This window comes from Rattus norvegicus, chromosome 14, assembly GCF_036323735.1.
Source record: "Rattus norvegicus strain BN/NHsdMcwi chromosome 14, GRCr8, whole genome shotgun sequence".
Taxonomy (NCBI): Eukaryota; Metazoa; Chordata; class Mammalia; order Rodentia; family Muridae; genus Rattus; species Rattus norvegicus.
Genome location: NC_086032.1, coordinates 83275721 through 83294250, shown reverse-complemented (window position 1 = coordinate 83294250; position 18530 = coordinate 83275721). Strand labels below are relative to the sequence as shown.

The following is an 18530-nucleotide window of genomic DNA, read 5'->3' as shown; positions in this document are numbered from 1 at the left end:
ACCCATACACAGTAAATAAAAATAAAATCTAAAACCAAAACAAACTGGAGACAAACCAACACCAAAGCCACCAAGCCACCCTCTTTCCCTTCCTTCTCTGTGCTTTTTTGTCTTTTATCCATGGACAGGCTACACTGTGAACTGACTCTGAAGGGATGCCAAGTGGGAGCCGTTAGATGAAGCTGGGCGGACAGGAGCACCTCAAACAGCAGGTCGGTGTGAAGCTTTCCCCTGGCAGTACAGAATGTGTGAACCAGCTGCTCCTACTGAGAGAGAAGCTGGATGTTCCGTGGGGGATGCCTCAGCTAGGAGCACACTCACTTTCCAGAAATCTCTCTTTCCTGAGGTGGCCAGAGGCGGGTGGGGGGAGGCTTCTCTTTATCCAAAGAGCCTACTAAGACTCTCTGGGGTCAGCCCTCATTGGAACAGCACTCGGATAGTGCTTTACCTCAGGGTTAGCCAGCACTGACCAGCTTCTACTGCTAACCCTTCTTTCCCATGCTTGGAGAAAACATTTCTGTCATCTTCTCCCTGTAATTTCAACCTGCCTTCTGGTGCTACACAAGGCTTAGGCCTTCCTATACCACACATACACATGCTCATGTCCTGTCCCCCATCCACCCTTGTCCGGAATGTCCTTTCTTCTGCTCCCAGCCACAGCACTCTTTCAGGGTCTTATATACTATCAAACCCCAATAACAGTGGCGCCAACCACAGCAGTCAGCAGTTATACACCATTTACTCTCCCATGTGTGTATCCCATGGACTTTTCCTTAGTAACCCCCAGGACAACATCACTGTCCCCACTAGGAGTAGAGTCCCAGACTTAGTAAGGTTAAGAACCTTGAAGAAGGACGTACCGATAAGAAGGAAGCTGAGACTACACCCAGGGCTGCCTAACTCCACAGCCATATTCTTGACCCTTATGCTACAGTCCTACCCACGAGAAGCTAAACCCACAGAACCCTCACAGCCTGCCCATCTGTGCGCCCAGATGCCATTCACTGCCCTCCAGCTTACAGACCTTCATCCTGGCCCAGAACACAGTTATTCATACACTGAACTGAGACCTAGAGTAAGATCCACATTTTAGACTTTGTGTACACACAGATAACTAACTGAAATGCTTTATGAAATGAGTTGTCCTTACATGTATAAATATGCACTCCAAGTTTTCAAGTCAATTTCATAAAATTTCTTAAAATTAGGTAAGCTGGGCATAGTGGCATACATTCCAGCACCTCGGAGGCTGACCAGGAGGAATGACATGAATTTGAGGCTAGCCTGGACTACCCACTAAGACTTAAGCAAACAAAAAAGCTAATTATATGACAGTGAGATGGCTCAGTGGGTGAAGGTACTTGCCTCCAAACTTGACAACCAGAGTTCAATCCCTGAGATCTACATGTCAGGCTCCTCTAAATGTTCCTTTGACCTCTGTACACAAGTGTGTACACACACACACACACACACACACACACACACACACACACACACACACAAGAGGGGGAAGACTAAATAAGTATAAAAAAGAAAATTTAAGTTAGGTATAATTCTTTGAAATGGATTGGTTCTGGTACTCAAGCATGAATGGATGAAGACGTAAATCTGAAATGAGTGTTCACTACACTTCGGGCTTGCTCACATTGCTTAGTCCTATCCCTCCTGACTGAATCAGGACTTGACTAACTCTAATCATGGCTTTCTCTAGGATTCCATTACTTTCTTGTGTATTATATTCAGGCATAGAAGACACTTCGACCTGTAGTGATTGTCTTTGTCTTTCTAATGCCCAATGAAAAGGAACCCTCATAGATTAACTATAATCTCCATTTGCTCAATAAAGAGAGTTGACTAGATCAGAGAGGTTCAGGCAAAGTCAAGCTAGAAAAGAAGCAGCTGAACCAGAGCTTCTCTTTGCCAAATAACTCAGGCATTGTCTCTTACTCCCTGCAGGAGTCTGTGGGGAACCACACCCTTTTCCAGATGCTGTTGCACGGCTTTACTGGGTCCTAGCCCAGGCGGAGTCTAACTGCCACACCCCGTGTTCTCACAGCTGTGGTGATAGTCTGCCTGTGTGTAACGCTGCTCAGTAAGGCCAATAGGACGGACAGGCACTGCTGGCAGGTCCGCCCGCAGGTGGAGACGGTAGGCCTCAGCAAGTGCTGTTTGCCACTAACTGTGCCTCCTAAGGAGGGAACTCAGAGAAGACACAGGTGGTAACCGACTACACACCCGCCAGGCTCCTAGCCTACCAGACCGAGCTGTGCTTAGCCATTCTGTTGCCCAAGATGGCAGGGACACTTCATGTACCCCACTGTCTATAAGTTCTCCCAAAATTCAGAAGCTAGAAGCTTCCAAAAGCTCAGAGGGACAAGCCCACGTCCCTGGAAGTTTCTTTTCCCTGTAGTTTTAGACTTCTGCTCTCAACACCTTGACTTGGCCAACTCAGTAAAGCTACTGCACATGCCTAGGACCCTTATGTCCTTTGTGGATGATATCTGTGGTCCCTCTCCTACAAGCTTCACTCTGTGAACCTGAAGCCGACACTCTTCCTAAAGTCACAGGTCACTTCATCTCACTTGCCAGAGACTAAATGGGACATCGAAGAAAATAAAGAGTGAGGACACCCTGAGATCAACTGACCTAGGAATGTACTTTAGCTCCTCCATCTGTTAGCCGGAAACCATGAGCAAGTGCTTTCTGATAAGCAACCTGATTTCTGCTGGCCTTGTGTATGATTTAAAAAAGCTCTCATCACTGAGGTGCATCCCCAACTCTACGTCATCTTTAGTGGAACCACAATACACACCTGTATCACACAGGACCACAATGAGGAGTAAACACACACTGTAGATAGTCAGAAAACAGCATCGAGTTCACAACTTATACTTGCACAGACAGAATGTTTGCACTCATTTCCTCATCTGACCAGTCCCCAAATGCAGTTCCTGGAGGAAGGCAGGACAAGATCACCCTCCTTTTACCTGGGACGTCACAGAGGTCCAAGAGATGATGTCATTTACTTTAGACGTACAAGTACAATTCCTAGCTTCTATCACTTCTTTCACAGCTGTGTGAAACAGAGACAGCTTCTCCACTCTCTAAGCTTCCTGTCTCTCATCTGTAACTCAGTGGTTATGTCACCTGCCCAGGGAGCAACTGTAAAGATGACATGTTTCAACAACTGGCCATGTGCTAACTTGGCCAAGCCACTACAGGGCATACTTCCCTAGGGAAGTCATTCTTATTACCGCTACTCGGCACAGTTGAGTAATCCGCCCATATAAGATATCCTAGAAGGGGAGGTTGCCACTCAAGACCCTGACCTGTCTATTAGATATAGAGTGTCCCGGACAGAACACAAACGCTGTCTTTTTCCCCACTCTTCTCTAACCTTTCAGTTAAAAAAGACAGAAGTATATGACAACAGCTTTTCACAACTGGGTCTACGGGATAAAGACGAGGTCGCCTGAGGAGGTCCAACCAAAGTGTGGAAAATTAGGAATATGCAGAGAAAGTATGGTTAATCATGAGTCCAGAGACAGTAAAGAAAGGGGAGTTGGGAAGAGAAATGAGGATAAAGAGGCTGGCCTGCTCTACACATTGGGTGACAAATTCTAGAGTTCATTACTGTAAAAGATGGTAATGCCTGAACCTTTACAGTTAGTTTCTTGGAAAGGAAACTAGAATATGGGAGAAGGTAGGTTGAGTTATGCAAATGGCTGCTAGTCAGGCCGGGCAGACCACACAGTTAAGAATACTCTTTCCGGGTTGGGAATTTAGCTCAGTGGTAGAGCGCTTGCCTAGGAAGCGCAAGGCCCTGGGTTCGGTCCCCAGCTCCGAAAAAAAAAAAATAGAACAGAAAAAAAAAAAAAAAAAAAAAAAAAAAGGATACTCTTTCCAACCAGGTGGTTGGTGATGGCATGAGATTTTAATCCCAGCACTCAGGAGACAGAGGCAGGTAGATCTAGGTGAGTTCAAGGCCAGCCTGGTTCCAGAGCTAGTTCCAAGACAGCCAAGGCTATACACAGAGAAACCCTGTCTCTAAAACCAAAAAAACAAACAAGCAACAAGAAACCTCTCTTGACAGTTGGAGAGGTCTGGTGCCCAGAGGGTAAGTGACTTGCCCAAGGACATGCTGTGAGTGGTAGGGAAAAGGTGATGTCTGGAGTAGTCTAGTGCTGGCCACTGTGCCTTGGAGCTGGCTGTCAGTGGCTCCCGGGTCAGAGAGTCCGGCTTGCTTCATTCTCCCTAACTCTCAGTGGAGGCAAGTTCTGGGCCTGCCTCTTTTTCCCATGAGGCATTTACTGGCTCTGTTCCTTCCGGCTCTGGGTCACTGCACAATGGTAAACAGGTTCTTTCCACCCTTCACTGGCCTTGGCATCCTGGGCCTCTGCCCAGCTCTCCACTCTGCTCAGCTCCACCCTGTTGTCTTACAGACTCAAAAAAAAAAAAAAAAAAAATCAAGGAATCCCTCTTCTGATCCATTGAACTGGGAATGGGCACAGACAGCAGAATCTCCCAGGGCAGCTCTCCTTGACAACAAGAAGTTGTGGAGACTTTTTTAGCAGAACATATTTCCCTAAAACCTAACCGTAGTCAGACAGAGTGCGGTACTTGGAATTTTCTGCCTATGACTGGCTGGGTACCTGGATCATAATCCCCCTTGCAGATGCGCAGAGTCCACCCTGATCTATATGAGACTCTCCAAGCCATCCTTACCAAACTGTTAACCCTTACTGATAGATCTCACCTAACTGTCCTGACTCCCTGTGTCCACAAGGTCCCTCCTTTCTGGAACTTCTTCATGGCTCCCTTTTGTCCCCCTTCTCCAACAGAAAGTGTAGGCCTTGACTCTCTATTTCTCCTGCCCCTTTCACTCCTGGTTTTACCTCTGGGGTCCCCTCCCTAAGCCACTCCCCTCAAGCTCCCTCCATTTCTAACTGGCTCCCATTCACCACTGAAGACCTCACACAAAACGGCATCAGTCTCATCTCTACATAGCCTCTAACTACTCCAGGGACAACACGATCAGCCCAGGGCATTCTGTCCACAGATCTCCACAGCCCTGCTACAGAGATTAAGGAAATGCAGCCCCTGCCCTTGAGGAAGCCAAAGTTTCAGCACGGCAGCTGGGTGGATAAATAACTCACGTGCACAACAAGTGCTAGTACAGAGCTTGTGAAAGGTTCGAGGAATCTGCAAGATGTCCCCAGGGTGAGGATGGAGATGTTTGGGGAACTGACTTTTAAATTGGGGTTTGAAGGCTGACAGGAAGTGGCTAGGCTGAGAGAGGTGGGAAGAACATACCAGGCAAAGGGCCCAGTATGCACAAGTGCAAGTTAATAGGAAGGGCATGGCTTGTGTGGGGAATGTGAGCGGTCCAGCAGAGCAGGTCCGGCCTCCCCACCTGACCTCTGCTCTGCCGAGGCAGCCTTCCTTGAGGAGGTATGCTCCTCCAGAGTCCCATCAGGTCATTCTTTGCAGTGTGTCTCAGGCTAAGAACATTTCCTAGTACCTGGCTGGCACCTGATCAACACACAGTGACCAATTTGTGTTGTGACCTCATGCCTGAGTTCTCAGCAACAAGCTGGGAAGACTGACCTCTGCCTTGCGGCCAGACAGATGAAACACAGTAGGAGTGCTCCCTCTGTAGCCTAGCAGCAGCTCTAGGTCGAGTGAGGGCTGAGCTCAGATCTGCTGCAAGTGGCCTTTTACAACATTACAGCTTTCCTATTCAATTAACATAACTGAATGTCTGTGATGACGCTTCCCAGGCACTTGCTAAGCCCCAGCCACCACTCAGCATCCAACTGATATCATTTCATTTAACCCCGGAAACAAAGCCCAAGAGAGTCATTCTCCAATTACCAATGCCACTTGGCAGATGAGAAAGCTCAGACTTTCAGCAATCTGCATTTCATAATCACTGCCTAGAGTTTATGGCAAGCAAGCCCTGGCAGGTGAGGCTAGACCCTCTGCTCTTCTCTGACTATGCCACCCAACTTCAGCACTCAGTGTTGTCTTCTTGGTTGGGTGCACATGAGCTTTGATCCCAGGAGATTAGAGAGCTCAATGAACAACTCACGAGCAATGTGACACTTTGCAAGTCACTTTGGCTATCTGGGACTTGGCTTTTGATGATGTAAAGCAGGGGTGATACTGACAAGCACATCTCACAGAAATAAGTGAGAAGAGGGGAGGGACAGCCTGGGCTACATGTGAGCGCCTCTGTAAAATGGCATTATGACAGCAGAGGTGAGAGAATGGAAGGGTCACCTAGGAAGTACAGGGAAGCCAGGACGAAGGATCACAAGGCACAGAGAGGGAAAGTGCTGGTGGTAATTAGGAGGCAAATTGGGACTCTTCCTCAGGTGACTACTAATACCTAGGTGGATATAAGACCAGGCAGCCCTATGGCCACACACTGGCTCTGAAATATTCAGGAAACTTCTATTCACTTCTGCTTTTTCTTCACAGGCCACAGAAAAGAAAGAACCACCCCAGAATCAGGGCTGTCAGGGGGCCTTGCTGCAATGACTCAATAAGGAAGACTGGGGAATTCCCACCCTGCTCTGGTAGGTCAGGGAGCTCCCTGACCTCAAGCTGAGTAGAACTAGCCTCCTGCCTTGGCCCCAAGACCATGGGGTGAGTGAGTGAGTGAGTGCATGAGAGAAGCTGATTCTTCATGCTATGCCGCCTTTACAACTGCACTAAAAGCTCAGATGATAGAGGGAGAGAGTGGGGGAGAGCTGAGTCTGTTTTATGTATGTGTGAACCTCAAGACCTCCTCACTATATAGACCAGGCTGGCTTCAAACACACGGAGATCTGCCTGACTCTTGTGGTGCTGGTGATACGTGCCTTTAATCCCAGCACTTGGGAAGCAGAGGCAGATGGGTCTCTGAGTTCTGAGGCTACCCTGGTCTACAGAGTAAGTTTCAGGATAGTCAGTGCTACACAGAGAAACCCTGTCTTGAAAAACCAAAAATAAATTTTGAAAACTGTGTGAAAGTATGAAAGTCCATGGCGCACCAAGGACACAGAGCTCTTCCACTGTGGCAGGTAATGTACTGGACACTTTTTAAGCGTCCTCTTCCTAACACCTCCCTCTCCAATGCCACCAATGTCCTATTGAAGGACACAGAGTAGCCACATGCCTGCAAAGTGTCAGCAGGAGGACTGGAAGCTAAGTTTGCTGATGTCTTAAACTTGGGCTCTCCCAGACCCACATCCAGGTTGCCCTTCCTTGTAAGTCAAGACAGGAAGGAAAAAGAAAAACACAGCATCTTCCAGAGGGCAGAGTAGGAAGATTGCTCTGTGCACACAGTGCCCAGGGCTCAGATGCACTGAGGAGGAGCAAGAGCTCCCAGAACCTAGGTTCCCTCCCTGATCCCTTGCACTCAGCCATACCTGTCTCACATTAGGGGTGTGACATGAGACAAGAGCTGCACTCTTCCTTGTAACGACTCAGCTACCAAAACAACACAGAAGACCTGTTAGGAAGAGTGAACATTTGGGGCTGAGCTGAAGTCCTGAGACTGACAGCAAGAGGGATGAGAGGTCACACGGTGACCAGCTTTAGTGGGATAGAAAATTGGGACCCCAGATAGCAGGTCTAGTTCCATCCCTTGCTCAGTCAGTTTCCCTGTCTGTACACAAAGCCAAATAACTCTTAGCCCATCAATGTCCCTTTACTCCTGTAACTGCTACCAGAGACTAACATGATAAGGGCCAGCCCAGTGATACAGGCCTTTGACCCCAGTACTCAGGAGACAGAGTCAGGCAGAACTCCCTGAGCTCAAAGCCATCCTGGTCTACATAGGGGTTCCAGGACAGCCTTGGATACATAATGAGACAGTGTCTCAAAAATAAATAAATACACCCAGGAAGAACCACCAACAAGCTGTTTAAAAATGACCTGAACAAGGACGGCCCTATCACCAAGAGACATGCTAATGAGGAAGAAGGAACACACACAGGGACCCATCCCTAGACGAAGAACCACAAACAACTAAGGAGTGCTGAAGAGTGGAATAGTCTTTCCCAGGCAAGTGCTCACCTATTGGTTATCCAATACCAAATGGTGAGCCTGGAAAACATACATATAAGTAGCACTATACTGACTGCAGGTTATTTCTATATTTTAAGAATAAACACACACACACACACACACACACACACACACACACCAAAAATTTGAAAAAGGGTTGGGGTATGTGTGATGGTCTGAAGGGAGGAAAGAGAAAATAATGTAATTCTATTATAATCTCCAAAACTAAAAGCTTTTTAAAAATTAGATTAAAAGACAAATTTGATTTAAAGAGATAAAACACCCCTCAATCTGATCGTATTTCCACATATATGAAGACCACTGGTCATGTGCACAAAGGGGCATCTCATACAAGACAGACAAAATGCGCTGGAAGCGCTGGCTTCTGCAGAGTGTGCCGCAATAACCGTTGTATTGGGCTATCTACCAAAACATTCTTCCAAGGTCATTTCTCAGAACGTTTGGGATAGATGAGCTCTAGTTTCTCTGCAGGGAAACTGAGACTTAGAAAGACCAAGCAGCATTCTCAAGGTCACATAGCTACTTATTAGCTCAGGGAGGCCCAGGTCCTGGGTCTCCTGATCCTCGCACAGAAGCCTTTGTCTGTACTGTTGTTCTTAATCCAGTTATCTTGTTTGAGTCCCACAATCCTTTATACACTGCTGCACCTGTAACTACTTGTCTAATGTATGACTTCCCTGTTAGACTGTAAGTCATTTGACTGGTTTCTATACAGAAGCTGACACAGGCTACACATATAGTAAGAGCTGGGAACTAGCCCTGTGACTGAATGAGGGGACTTGCTTAGGTCATGAACCACAGGAGTCAACTGGGAAGCTGGTACCAGCACCCTCACACACTCCTGTGCTTAGGTAAGAGTACTTCTCCATATTGAAGCCTAAAGCCATGTTTCTAGTCAGAATCTCTAATCTCTAAAACTTGGTGTACCCCTAGAGCTTGCTTCTCATAGATGCAGGACTCGCTCATCCCAGCCAAGAAAGCAGGTAGAGGAAAGCCATTAAATCAAACTGACCTTGGTTGTCATCTGTCCCCCCTTGATCAGTTCATGCTACTCTAAAAGCCCCAAACCCCCAGTCCAGCTGCTATACCACCCTAAGGTGGGACCCCTCTGTCCTCAGGCTCACTCCCAGCCTCTTGGAGAGGAACCTGGCTCTCCTTGCAGCTTTTCTCACCATCCAATTTGTTTACCAGGCAGCAACCACAAAGCTCTATGTTACTCACCATCCTGCCTCTCCGAGTCAGGTCAGCCAACTCTCCTGCTAAAAAGACACAAAGAGCCCCTTCATGTGCCCTGGCCATTCCAGCTAAGCTATGCACCTTAGGGATATGACACAGCTAAGTCAGCAGCAGCCCACTGCAAAGACTCTGGGATAGGCCCTGTAAGAGGCCTTTCTACCTCTCACTCGGGGCCAGCCACAATTCAAGCGCTAATGATTTGCCAGGCTCCGCCTCCCATTGGCTATAGATTCCTTCCAAGTCCCACCAGAGTTCTTTTGGCCTATCTTGGATTCTCATGACAATCTCGAGATCTAACTCCTTTTTCTGCCATCTTCAACAACTAATCCCTCTAAAACACAGGTCATCTCAGGCTGACATTCAAGGCTGTTTGTCTAGCTTCTTTTCCCAGCCTACTCTTGCTTCCATCCTGCCTGTCACCTAAGCTCTTAACACATTAGACTTCCCTAACAGCTGGCTTTTGGATGGGATGTTGCACATAAGTCCTTCTCTGTTGCTTCTGGGATCAAATGGCCCTTCTTCCCAGGCTCTGCGGGCAAAGCTGCTGCTTCCCCTTGTTGACTCTAAGGGCAGCTGCACACCTCAATACCAGCCTTTATCTCTCAACATTTCGAAGACTTGTTCGTGGTTCTGTCTTCCAACCAGTCTGAACTCCTTGAGGGCGGGCAACAAGACAGAGAAGTCTTGTTCCACTCATGTCCCAATTGCGGCATCTGGCAGAGTAGGTACTCAAAAGGGGATCTGGGAAATCAGCTCACTGCATGAGTGTTAGGCTAAGCTAGCAAAACGAAGCCTTTGGCTGGCTCCCCAGGCTGCTGCATCGGCTGACTACCTCACCACCTAAGCAAAAGTAAAGAGCTAATCTATGCCGGCCTCTGAAGAGCCAGACAGGGAACAGAGTAGGGTAGGATAAGGGTAGGAAAAGTGGAGAAAGTAAAGACGAAAGAGAAGTCCAAGGTTTGACAGCTGCTCTAAACCCTGGGTAAAGGAGCTTCTAAGCAGGAATGCTGCTTTGCTGGTGGGGCAGCCAGGCCAATTTTCTTCCTTCTAGGATCCCACAGAACCTACCTAGGAAGAAAAACCTACCTGGCTGCTTCAGGATTTATCAGGTGATAAATCTGGGGTACACTTTTCTGAGGTCTTTAGGCGCTTAGGTTCAGAATGGAGACTGGCACCCCTTCAGGGAAAGTGAGGTTCTCACTGTAACCTGAGATGGGAAGTACTTCTCTAACTACTCCAGTCTCCATGAGGGCAGACTATTCACGGAGCACCTACTCTGTCCCAGGCTCTTTGTACACATCAGGTCGCTTAAACCTCACAGCAAGCCCCAAAGGTCAGTATTAGTATAACCTTTTCATGGGCGAGACACAGAAGAGAGGCAACATGTTCAAGGTCAGACAGGCAGGCTCCAGAGGTTGTAGAGGCGAGGGACTGCCACCTGATGGGAACAGATTGGGTGACGGAGCCTTGGTCAGGTATTGCTGTCCCCCGTACCCAGGTCCTGTTTCAGGCCAGATGCTGGGAACACAAAACATCAAGCAGGTCCACTGCTTATCTCTTTCCCACAGCTTAGGGTTTCTAGCAAGTGGACACACAGGCACCTTCCCAGGACAGCAGCTGGTGAGCTGGCTCCTCCTTTACCAAGTCAGATCTTGTCTGAGAACAGGGCCATCGAATTGGCTTTTCCTTAGAGGCCAAGAGAAGAAAACAGGAGACAAATGGGAGGGCTCATGGTCTAGAGTCAAAGACGTGGGCCCTACACATTCAGCTATATTCTTCCAAACGGACTAGCCATGGAAGCTCATTGCCAGCTCCATGCTCTCCTGGGACCTGTCAGAGCCCAAGAGAAGTGGGTAGTCTGGGCTTACGAGGTGAAAAAGGCGGTGGCGGCACGGCAGCAAACAGGCAGGCTCTGGCTTGCCAGGAGGGCCCTGGCCCCACCTCAATAAAAACTGGCATAGACCAATCTGTAAGGATGCCAATTAAGCCAGTTCTATGACTTTCAAAGTCACTGGGCTGACATAATTGGTTAGAAGTAGAGGGAACTGGGGGGTTAAACATGCTGTTCCAGATGTTACTCCCTGAGCTCAGCTCAAATCATTTGCTCCCCTAACAGGAAGCCAATGCCCACAGGATCCCAAAGAGCATAACTTCTGACTCATCTGGCCTACATACTGAGCAGACTGAGGCTGGGTGGGAAGGAAGCTCCAGCCCCAGGCTACTGCTGACCACATGGAAAAAGGAGAGAAGATTATTAGGGTTACCTCTCCAGCTAGCAGGGCTTAGCTTAGGTCCTCTTCTGCTCCTGACCAACTGTGAGCTGCAGAACGCCCATCAGACAGGCTGCTCTCCCCTCCTACCTTTCCCTGCTCTGAACACCTGGTCTTCTTGGGCTTTCATTGCTCAGCTAAGTCATGGGCCAACCCAGAACTAATGCTGACAGGGCTCCTGCCTGCGCCTGTGCCACCCACAGGGTCATTCATGGGCTAGCTGCTTTCTTGCCTTTGGCTAGTGCTCAAGAGCAGATAGGAAGACTTCAGTCCCACTTAAGGTCCCTACAGAGTGGGCTGAATGGCAGGACGACAAGGTGAAAGAGCACAGGCAGCTCTGCGCTCAACCCCAGCATTTCTCCTAACAGCCTGGAAAAGAAAGGCTAATACTTGTTTCGCACCGATCTGTATGACAGGGGCCATCTCTAAGTCCACTTTCAGTTCTCTGACTTGGGATACGACTGGCTGGTCCAGCCCTAAGCTAATCAGACTAATGACAGCATGCTCTTACCTTTCTGGCTATTCTTGTTGGCCTCCTACACTGCTGAGGAAGCGAGGGAAGGTGATGGCAGGCAGATTCCTGCTAGGTACCTTCACTTTACCTGCCTGCTGACCAATTTCCTGCTGGGGCACAGGGCCACAAGGATGGAGGGTAACGCTGGCCCTGACTTGGGATTCTGACATCCTGCATCCCATCTCTAGCTTTATGCTATGCGATCTCATGTATGTAATATGTTATGTGCTCTGAAGCAAGTTTTTGCTTCTCTGGCCTCTGTTTCATCTTCTCCATAAAGGCTACACTAGTCAACCTCTTAAGATCTGTTCTAGCTCAGCCCACAGTCTTATATACTTCAGGCCAATATGCACAGGCACCAGAGTGAGGAAGTCTCTGTTTTGTTTTGTTTTTTCCTATTCCCACAGACCTTGACAACCACCAAAGCTGACCTGTGCTGGGACAACCTTTGGTCCAGGGTGTCTGAAATGGACCTTTAATCTGGAGACAGAGTCTCTGGATTCTGCAGGCTGTTTGTGCTAATGTTTCACTTCTCTGGGATAGCACATGCACTCCTAGCCCTCAACCACGAGACTAGGTTCAGGGCGGTCACCCTGAAACTTCCTACAACTTCCCCTCCTAGGGCCTTGGGCAGGGACTTACTTTTGGCTTTTTTAGAACCACAGTATAAACTAAACAAGGAAGATACAAGCTCTCTGATACCAGAGATTTCGCCGACGGACAGGCTGAAGGAAATGAGTTAGGTAGGGAGAAAGAAGTAGATCTGGGGTCTCACTTCAGACTTGGCCTAACAGACCCCAGAGATGTAGAGTGTATGTATCTGTGGGGCCATATCCTAAGTGTGTGGTTGGAAGGTGGAGAAGATGGATATCTGGCTGAGATTTGGGGATGAGAGCCAAAGGGAGGTGCTCCCATTGGGTGTCTCTTTCCACAAATACCAGAGATACGCCCTAATTTTTCTCTTCATTTCTCAGACCCTTAGAAGGAGAAAGAAAACTATTTCTTGGGCTATTACCTGTGCCAGAATGTTTGCATAGATCCGATTTTCCTCAGCAGCGATGGACATACACACTACTTTTCCCTTGACTAAACAGGCTAGGGACTCAAGATGTATCCAAGGTCACACAGCCAGCAAGTAGGATCCCTAAATCTGGCCCTTCCTCATTTTATCCTATCACCCTGTTCGATGAAATCTGGGTAAATATCCAATAACCATGGAAGAAGTCTCATACTTTAGAATTTACCGGCAAATTTGAGCTGTTACTTCCAAGACTCCACAAATAAAACCAAGAATTCCTTTACCACCCCCTCAAGACCTCACCCTTCCCAGGCCCCTGATCCCTGATGACTGTGCCCCACTTGAAACACAACCTAAACCCTCTCCAGGTTTCCACAAGCTCATGCAGGGTGAAGGGTGAGAATGATGGCTTCTAGTTCGGAACTGGACTAGGCTTAGTCTAATGTGAGCATATGGAAAGGTTGAAAAAGACAGATCCAGTGGGTGGGAGGAAACTCCATCTAGGCCAGAAGCCTGGATCTGAAATTTTCTCCTTCTAAGGAGGAGAAGGCCTGGTGAATAAGAGACTCTTGGGGAGGGAGAGTGATATTATGGAAGTGACATTTTATATGGGACAGCTTTATGGAGTGGGTTCTTAAGATAGTCAAGCACTTCTGTAGGGCACAAGAACAGCTGGGGACACCTTAGGGAGTCTCAGTCAGTCAGAGGAGAGGAAGGTATATTCTGGAGTAGGGTTCCCCTGGTGACTGGGAGGCTCTGTCTCTATAAACTGGGAGGTACACTATGAAAGGGAGGCTTGTCAGTTCTGGGTATGACACTAGATTCCTATCACAGGACAAGTGGAATTTAAGTGGGATCTAGAGAACATCTTCCTGAGGGGACCATCAGATTGCACGCATGCTTCTAGGGGTTCTGCCGTGCATGCTCAGCCTTGAGGGAAGGTACTACTCCTCTGTCTCAACTTTCTTTAATGTCGAGCAGGATGCCTGGGTGCTCAAGGATGGGGTGCTCCGTGAGTGGGCCCCTGCTGTCTCCCTCCTACTCCAGTCTGAGATCTGGATTTGGGAAGGAAGCACATATACTGAGCAGCCTAGGAGTCTACTGGCTGGCTTTTGTAGTGATGAAACTGACAGTGAGTCCTAGGGTTGAGGCACTGTCACCCTATAAATACTAGGAAGAAGGAGTGTATCTGCCCACCTGTTGCTTGTGACAATGGACAAAGCCGCCTTTTGGCAGAGGGTGTGTCTGAGGAGAGACAGTCACTCTCTGACCTTTCTGTGATGAAAAGAAACTGTGGGTGACAAGATGGTACTCTCTGGGAGGGAGCTAGCCAGTGTCAATCCTTCTGAAATATATGTGTCTGGATATAAGTGAGGGTTAGTGTGACCTGGAATGGGGTGGGGCCAGCCGGGAGTCCTGAAGTCTAAGATTTCCTGGGGTGGGGAAACCGAGGTGGTAAGACAAGGGTTCTGTAGGGTAGGGGCATGAGGGAGAATAGCTGTAGGCAAAAAGTATGGGGCAGCAATCTGTGCACATGTCAGAGGGTGGCAAAGCCTTAAGGTCAGAGTGACCTGGTGAGTCTATGAGCTGGAAATGGGAAACCCCAAGTCGGGAAGGCACTGGGTCCTCCTTGGAGGGTACGGATCAGTCGGTCTGAGGGAGACCGGGAGGAAGGGGGTGGCCTTTCTGTCCGTAGGTAGGAAGTAGACGACCGCTTGCGGCGGGTCTGTAGGGATAGGATAGTGGAGACGACACGTTGGTGGGTCAGGCCCACGCCTGTGCTGGTCCCGTGCCCGGCCCAGACCCCAGAGCTACTCACGCGCCCTCAGCGCCCTGCGAACCCACGATGAAGCCAAACTTGTCGATGCGGCGCTCGGCGAAGCCGTTGGCCTCCGAGTCGGAGCCCAGGGAGCTTAGCTCATCGGCAGTGGCGGCGTCGGGGCCCTGGGCCAGGCTCTCTCGGGTCCCGGACAGGCTCCCGCCCGATGCGGGCGCGCGCGGCCCATTCTCTCTGCTGCTTTTCGCCATATCGGCCGCGCCCGGACCAGAGCGCCAGCGGCCACCTCAGCCGCCTAAGCCTCCCGGCCTCCGCCGACGCTGCCGACGCCCCGCCCACGCACCGCACCCATTGGCTGCCACAAAGCTGGGGGCGGATACCCAGGGAGCTCCCACCACGCGCCCAATGGGTGCCGAGGGTCCCGGGCCCCGCCCCCCTTCCAGCCTGGCGCCAAGTGGACCGACGTGAGGGGGCGGGACAACCGTCACCAGGGACCCGCCTTCCTTAGCTGCCAATCACAAAAACTCACCTGGACTAGCTCGTCTGGCTTTTCCGGGTTGGCCCGGAGCTGGTGTGTCACCTGCTGCCGCTCTCTGGCAGAAGGTCCAAGACTTCCCTGGAGGTCCTACTGGTGTCTGCCTCCATGGGAAACAGAGTCGTGGGTAGGGCTGCTTCGCCGGTTCATTTTCAAGAACAGTGATGAGACGCAGGTGGGTTTAGAGATCTGAACTACTTTGCTGCTCTGCTTAGGGGGATGTAAATTAGCTCGTGGAAGACCCTTTAAGAATAATACAGACCTAAGCTCTACTTTTTTCTTCCTAACACCTTTTTTGGTGAAGGTTGATTTGTATTGTTTTTTTGTTGAGATAGGGTCTCCAAAGTGGCTTTGAGTTTACTATGTAGTCCAGGGCCAACCCCGTCTCCCAAATGCTGGGATTACAGATGTGGAGCTACCATGCCTGACTTCCCAATGGTTTTATTGGGATACATTAGCATACCACAAATTCCATCTATTTAAAGTGTATTTAAACTTCCTAAGTTTGAATCCCATTACCCCATCGACACACCTACCCATGCACAAATAAATAAAAATTAAAAATAAACTAGGCATGATAATAAATGCCTGCACTCAGTAAGCTAAAATAGTTTACGAGTTCTGGACTGACTGGGCTACAAATAAAAACCCTATCTCCAAAAAAAAAAAAAAAAAAAAATACAATACTGTGGTTCTTTATCATCCTTACAGAATGGTGCAAACATTGCAATCCAATTTTAGAACATATTTATCCCCCAATGAAACTCCTATTCAGTAGGTCACTTCCAGTCCTTCCTCACTGTTTCTGGTAACCATTATTCTTTGAACCTACAGACCTGCTTTTTCTAGACATTTCAATATCTATGATTATCAATGATTTTGTATGTCCACTTTTTTGTTTGTTTTAGAGTCTTGTCTTGCTTGTGATACAGGCTGGCCTTTAGCTTTCTTTTTGCTTTCAAATATATCCACACTGCCTACTTACTAGTGCTTTATTCTTTTCAGCTGACTTATATTCCATTACACAATACCGCACATACACTATTCGTCAGTGAAAGTCATTGGGATATTTTTTTTTCTCTGTTTGACCAGGTAACTTTGTTTTCATTTTTCAAATTGCTGTGCCATCTCTTGTAATCTTTTAGTAACTTTATACATACCCTATTTTAAAGTCAAGTCAGTTGTCTAAGACCTCATGTTAGTTTATGGCAGTTCTAGGACCTCAGTCCTCACAAAATGCTTGTATTAGAACTGGGCCAATTGCACTCCGATGCACTGGACCCCAGCATACAATTTCAGTGCTGAAGTTTGTCAGTTCTTAGAGTGGTTCCTCATTCATCTGGTTTTGTATCCTTTACCAGTGTCATCTGACTCTCCCTGGATAGCTAAGTGAGAAAGAAATACAGACTAGAGTCTGGAACAAGCTCCAAGAAAGGGACTTAGCCCAGAGTGACTCACCAGCCATTTCCTCGATGCCACACAGCCTGACATTCTGAACCTGCAGTTTACATTCCAGTTGCCTCTGGTTTCCCATACAAAGAGCAACAGCAGACAGACACAGACATAGGCAGGCACGGGCCATTTTGCTCTTAAAATGCTATCTGGGAGGATATCCCTCCTTCCCATAGCTGAACACAGATCCCAGGAGGGGCGGAGTGCCTACCCCATGGATGGACAGAGGAATCAGAATGAGTGGATAGTGAAGTATCTATGCTTGACCTCATCATCTCGGTCCTAAAGTTCTATCTCCCAAACATGTTATCATCCAGCCCTTTAATGGCAAATATACAGATTGGACTTCTGTTGTGTGGCAAAATACCTGACAAAAGCAATTGGGGATCGAGGCTCATTTATCTTGGCTCATAGTTTGAGAGTCCAGTCACCCGTGGGATACGAGGCACGTGTCACCAGCTCATTTTTCCCTGCACCTCAGCTCCATAGTATGGTTCCCCACTTTGAAAAAAAAAAAAAAAAGACAAAATAAAAACAGGGCCTGTTACCTGGGCTGCCCTCCAACTCCTGGGCTCAAACAGTTGCCCTGCTTAATCACATTCAAGTAGTTGGAACCAGCATGCCTGGCTTCTTTTAAACTATCTCCTCATCAGTAAAACACTAGAAGAAAAAACACAACCTTAATTATTTTGAGATTTTAGTGTGACGTGTCCTTAAGCATTTGATCCATGGTAATTCCCAGTAAACAGTGGGCACAAGTAATAGCACTCATAATTTTCAAGCTCACGATTGTCTTGCTCCCCACCAAAGGCTACAGCTGTAGGGGTGGAGTTAACAGCTTAAACCATGGCGCATGGGTGGTTTCACGTCTGTCCTAAATTACTGTGTCCTTGTGCAAAGTTGTTGAAAAAAATAGGGATGTCAGTCATTTGGTGAGAAAGTGTGTTTTGCTTCTTAAGCCTTGAGAATATTTCAGGCACACTTGGTGTGTGTCAGGGTTCACGTGTGTACACAGGTGCATATGAAAAGCTACATTAATAGCAAGTGTCTCCCTCAATTGCACTCCACCTTATTTTCTGAAGTAGTCTCAATAAACTCAGCAGTTCAGCTCCTGGGATCCTGGTGTCTCTGCCTCCCAGTGCTGAGGTAACATGGTGACTCTCAGTTTTGTACGGCTTAGGGACCCTTCCCATGCTTATTTGGTAAGCATCCTCACAACTGAAGCCATCTGCCTCTCAATGTTAATTTCTTTAAACACCAGAGCACTTCCGAAGTTTTTTATTTCTATGTATGTGTCTGTGTATATTATGTGTGTACATGTGTCCTAGGGCCAGCTAGTTAAAGGCAATTGTGACCCACCTGACGCTGGGAACTGAACTAGGATCCTCTGAAAGAGCAGCAACCTATCAGCACTTCGTGTGTGTAGTCCAAAGGAGCTATCATGACTGTTGTACCCATGAACTCACAGCACTGGGCCTACAGGAAACTGGACCTATCATTGTGAACCCAGGATGATGGGGCAATCATAAGGCCCTACCATCCCTGAGGACAGGCAGGGATCCCTATTACAGTTGCTGGGTAGAGGAAGGCATATTTTTTAGTGGTGTAAGTTACCCTTGATCAAATACACAACCCTAATTAAAGCAGTGAAC

At 48.1% G+C, this 18530-nt stretch overlaps 1 protein-coding gene across 2 annotated transcripts in view; it reads right to left on the bottom strand.

Annotated features, from left to right (window-relative positions):
• Positions 1-16100, bottom strand: part of Tbc1d10a (TBC1 domain family, member 10a) — a 29028-nt gene extending 12928 nt beyond the window's left edge. The window contains exon 1 of one of the 2 annotated variants that reach the window (XM_039092211.2): positions 15421-16100. Coding sequence is in view for 1 of the 2 variants with exons in the window: in NM_001015022.4 (NP_001015022.1) it covers positions 14934-15142 (209 nt within the window). In the remaining variant the exon portion in view is untranslated. Of the gene's footprint in view, positions 1-14933; positions 15181-15420 lie in introns of those variants that run through there. The other variant, NM_001015022.4, reaches the window with a different exon arrangement.
• Between the last annotated feature and the right edge of the window lie 2430 nt (positions 16101-18530).